Source organism: Diceros bicornis, chromosome 18 (genome assembly GCF_020826845.1).
Source record: "Diceros bicornis minor isolate mBicDic1 chromosome 18, mDicBic1.mat.cur, whole genome shotgun sequence".
NCBI classification, from domain to species: Eukaryota; Metazoa; Chordata; class Mammalia; order Perissodactyla; family Rhinocerotidae; genus Diceros; species Diceros bicornis.
In genome coordinates, this window is record NC_080757.1 from 16,589,015 (window position 1) to 16,593,668 (window position 4,654).

Consider the following 4,654-nt stretch of genomic DNA (forward strand, 5'->3'; position numbering starts at 1 on the left):
AGCATGGCAGCCTCAGGGTACCCAGATTTCTTATCAGGAGGCTGAGTTCTCCAGGAGCAAGTCTTCGCTAACAAGATGGATGGTGCATGACCTTCTATGACCTAGCCTAAGAAGTCACAGTGTCACTTTTGCCACATACTGTTGGTTACAAGTGAGTCAACCAACCCACCCAGACTGAAGGAGAGTGGAATTAGGCTCTGTCTCTTGATATGGGAGTTTCAAGATTCTAGAAGAGCATGTAGGATGAGAGAGGTTATTGCAGTCATTTTGGGAAAACACAATCTGTAGTGGATAAACCTGGAAAGAAAAGCAGGTGACAGAGCATATCAGGCCTTGCAAGCTACACTAAAGTTCAGTCTTCATATGAATTGTGATGGGGACCCACTGGAGGATTTGAAGCAAGAGAGTGAAATTATCCAATTGTCTTAAAAAGTTCATTCTAGCAGCTGTGTCGATAAAGAATTTGTGGGGAGGGTTTGCACGCAGAGAGACCATTTAGGGGAAGGGCAGGGGTCCAGAAGTTCAAGTGCCAGACATGGCGGTCAGCTCGAGCCTAAGGCAGGGCACAGGGAGAGAGGAGGGGCACTAAAAGCAGGCTGTTTCTGGCCTGTCCAGCTTGAATGTGTTGGGCTTGAAAGGCTCGAGTAGACGTACGAGACTGGAACTTGGGAGATAAAAATTTAGGAGAGAACAAACAGCATTTTAAAAGGCACGGGAGTGGACGACATGCGTGCCAGCCCAAGCATTTAGGATCTCTCACTCTCCCTTTTCGCACTGCAAACCACACCTAGGTTTCAAGCAGACTGAAACACGCATGCGCACACCTACGTCCACAGTGGGCACCTGGGCAGAAGCCTCCCGATTGCGCAGGCGCGGTGTACGCGGTCGCCATGGAGACGCGTGGTCCTCCAGGCGCTCGGCCCCCGGAGCCACCCGCTGGTCGGCGGCCGGTCTTGGGCTGTTCCGGGCGCGGGTGGCGGCCCCGCGGGCGGATGGACCGCCACGGTGAGCCGGGGGCGTCGGGATACGGCGAGGAGGACGAGGATGAGGAGGGGCGAGAGGGCGGCACTGCGGGCTCGAAGGGGTCCAGACTGCCCCCAATTGCGGGCAGCACCTCAGAACCGACCAAACGGAAGGTGAAGAAGAAAAAGAAGAAGAAAAAGACCAAGGGGTCGGGCAAAGGGCACGGTAAGAGGAGCAGCTAGCGCGACAGACTCCGCTCCCGTTTCTGAGTTCTTCTCCAAGAACACCCACCCACCGCTCACAGAGGCCCCATCTACTTGGACACCACTTCAGACCAGAAACAGAAACTCACCAGTCCCCAACAGAGGGCCTTCCGCTCCCCACGCATACTTCTTATCGCTGTAGAGTGATGCCCCAGCCCTACCCGTAAAGACCATCCACGTCCGCAGAGACCTCAAATCCTGCATGGAGAATTCAACATTCATGGAAACCCTCACCCACACAGAGACCCCCAAAGATACCCAGTATTGTTCCCGCAGAGACTCCCAGCCCCACACTGCCACTCTTAGCTTTACACAGACACCCACTCAACTTCCTAATCCCTCGGCCCTAAACTCGCAATTCTAAACATCCATACTTTCCCGCAGAAATCTCAAGCCCTCCTGCAGAGATCCCCTCATCCTCACACAGAGACTTTCCCCAACCCAAAGATGCTAAGACACTGCAGGACAGACACTAACACACTGAAGTACAGACTTCTGCCTTCTGCCTAGAGACCCTCTTTGCACCTTCCTACCTTCCATGCACCTGCCTGCGGATGCTATGTAGATACCCAGTAAATGCATATAAAGTCTGCTCCCTGCACAGACTCTCCTCCACCCCCATCCGCCAACACCAGACTTCGACTGCACACGCACCATCACACCAGTCACTGCTGCATACTCTTTAATCTCGAACACCCTCAACAACACCCGCTGTATCCATATAACCACCAAATAAAACTGTAGCACGGATACCCCATCAGGCACACACATTCACAGTCTAGACACACATACAGATACTCTGTTACACACTCACATGCATAGACCCCTCCACACAGCTCTTGTACACATACAGCCATGTGCACGCAGGTTCTCACTCCAGTCTCTCTCATGGACACTTTACAGACATACACACACCAACCACCCACAAACGCACCGAGTACCTACATCTCACCAGGCTCCTCTCGTTTGTCCACAAAGGCACTGAGAACCCACTCGCTGGAGAGAGAATGCGACAGCGACATAGAATGTGCCTGCCCATGAGTGCTGGGTCTCCACTGTCACCTGTGTGGTCCCCTTCTGGGGCCTTGGCTGTCGAGGAGGTGGCTCTCATTGCCCCTGGCACAGTGGCCCTGACCTCCAGCATGGCTAGTCTTGAGTTTGAGTTTCTGGGCCTTGGTCCTTTTTGTGCAGAGCTGGCACCACTGGCAAGCTGGAGACAGAAGGAGTGGCAGCCTTCTGCATGTCAACCTTGCAGTTTGGGGAAGGGAGCAATGGGAAGATTATAATGACTTCTTCAGGTGGAATCGTAATAAAAAGGCAAGATAACAATTCGGAGTTAAGGTCAAAAAAACCCTGTGTGAGGGGCCAGCCCGGTGGCGCAGGCGGTTAAGTGCACATGCTCTGCTGCGGCGGCCTGAGGTTCGCAGGTTCGGATCCTGGGCGCACACCGACGCACCACTTGTCAAGCCATGCTGTGGCGGCGCCCCATATAAAGTGGAGGAAGATGGGCATGGATGTTAGCCCACGGCCAGTCTTCCTCAGCAAAAAGAGGAGGATTGGCGGATGTTAGCTCAGGGCCGATGCTCCTCACAAAACAAACAAACAAACAAAAAAAAACCTGTGTGTGTCTGCAAAACCAAATTAGGAAATTTCTAGTCTTTATAGACTATAGAAATTTATAGGCTTAGCTTCTGACTCTAGAAATTACATGGCATGTACCTCATTCTGTCAGCAGGGGACACCAAATAGTTTTTGGGGAGTAGGAAGCTACAGAAATATCAAGAGGGGATTTTTTTCTTCTCTTCTTTTTAGGGGGGGAAGGGGGTATTTGTCTCTCCCAAAAGGTAGAAGGATGAGCCGATGAAAGAACCACAACTTGCAGTAGTTTATGTGCGTGTTATGTAACTCAGAAATTCTATTAATGTAAAAAAAATCAGTACAAGCCGCACAGCAGAGGTATTTCCTGACTTGGCTTTATGTTGCTTTCCACTGTCAGATTTAGGAGGCTTTTCTGTTGTTCTCCATTTCTTCCATCATAAAGTGTCTAGACTAGGGGTAGAGTCGTAGACTCCTATAACTGGAGGAGAGGACCTTGGTGAGCATGTGGAGAGGTGAGGTGGAGGGCAGCGTGGCATAGTGGAAAGAACAGAGCACTGGGAGTCAGGCCTGCGTTCAGATCCTGGCTCTGCCACCTGCTGTGTGACATCAGCAAGTTACTGAGACTTTTGGAGTCTGTTTCCTCACCTGGAAAATAAGGCTGATAGCCTTTATCCAGGGGACCTGGCTCTTAGTACGTACTCAGTAAATAGTTCCTCCCTCGCCAAGATGACTTGACCAAAAGCATATAGCTGGTGGGTGTGTACAAGGTAGGTGGGCTTGGCTCCTGAGCCCTAGGTAAGGAGGGGCCTCCAACCCCGTTACATTTTTGGTGATTTTGGCATCATCTCCAAGCAGGCTGAGGGCAGGCGTCACCACAAACGCTAACACTGCTCGTCTGCTCAGCAGATAAACATCAGAGTCGAGGCCTGAAGAATCAGCAGCTGTCGTCATCCTTTCACGGCATCATAAGTCCCAGCAAAGATCACGGCCCGAGGCAAGAGCACAGACAGGACAAAGATGACAACAAGCTCATCCCTTCTTACTCCTCCAATGTGAGTCTCCCCCACTTTGCCAAAATAGAAGAGAACCTCTCCAACCAGATCAACGAGAGTCTGCGTTGGGATGGAATTCTGGCTGACCCAGAGGCAGAGAAAGAAAGGATTCGCATATACAAGCTTAACCGCAGGAAGCGGTACCAGATTTTGGCCCTCAAGGGCTTCTGCTCTGACCGCTGTGCTGAGGAGACCCCTGAGAACCTACCTTACCTCTCAGAGAAAGACAGCAGCACCAACAGCAGGCCGCCCTCGTTAAAAGCCAACAGCCCCAATCCCTGCTTTGAAGGAAGCCTTGTTCCAAAGCCCCTGCACTCTGATTAGCTATGACTCTGCCCGGGTGAAAATCCACCCCTGACACTGGCGAGCTTATCACTTATCCTTACCACAAGTTTATGTGTTAAAAAGAAGAAGAATAAACGGAAATCAGACCTACATCTGAAGGAAGCAGATGTTTGGTGTGTTGGTGGTCAACCTCTCCTTTCAACAAGGTGCCCTTCATTGCCCAGGAAAACCACAGTTCCTTAAGAACATAAGCAATTTAATGAACGAAATTCTTTTGAGTTTCCTTTTTCTCAAATAAGCTGGCATCTCTCTTTGTTACTTAATTTCTTATCACAGTTAGATGTCTGTAGTCTGCACCCCCCCGCACCAAAAAAAGAGAGTGTATAGATTATATCACTTCTAAATCTTAAACTAATTTCATGGGTAACTCCTCACACAAGCATGCTTCTGTAGGCCCAAGGAAAATGCCCCAAATATCCTGGAGACTTTTTT

General features: G+C 50.6%; 1 protein-coding gene across 2 annotated transcripts; it reads left to right on the forward strand.

Moving 5' to 3' along the window:
• The first annotated feature begins 984 nt into the window (after positions 1 to 984).
• Positions 985 to 4,314, forward strand: LIAT1 (ligand of ATE1). Of its 2 annotated transcripts, none has more exons than XM_058559312.1 (2): positions 985 to 1,188; positions 3,729 to 4,314. In XM_058559312.1, the coding sequence occupies exons 1-2, from the start codon at positions 993 to 995 to the stop codon at positions 4,199 to 4,201; spliced, it is 669 nt and encodes a 222-aa protein (XP_058415295.1). In that variant the 5' UTR covers positions 985 to 992; the 3' UTR covers positions 4,202 to 4,314. The 2 variants fall into 2 exon arrangements, with proteins under 2 accessions (XP_058415295.1, XP_058415296.1); XM_058559313.1 differs by having other exon boundaries at positions 3,732 to 4,314.
• Positions 4,315 to 4,654: the final 340 nt, after the last annotated feature.

What these genes read in the sequence shown, in the direction of transcription:
- LIAT1 (XM_058559312.1), top strand. Translation starts at nt 993, where the DNA reads ATGGACCGCCACGGTGAGCCGGGGGCGTCGGGATACGGCGAGGAGGAC. An exon ending in GGGGTCGGGCAAAGGGCACG is followed by an intron (nt 1,189 to 3,728) that starts GTAAGAGGAGCA and finishes TCGTCTGCTCAG; the next exon opens with CAGATAAACATCAGAGTCGA.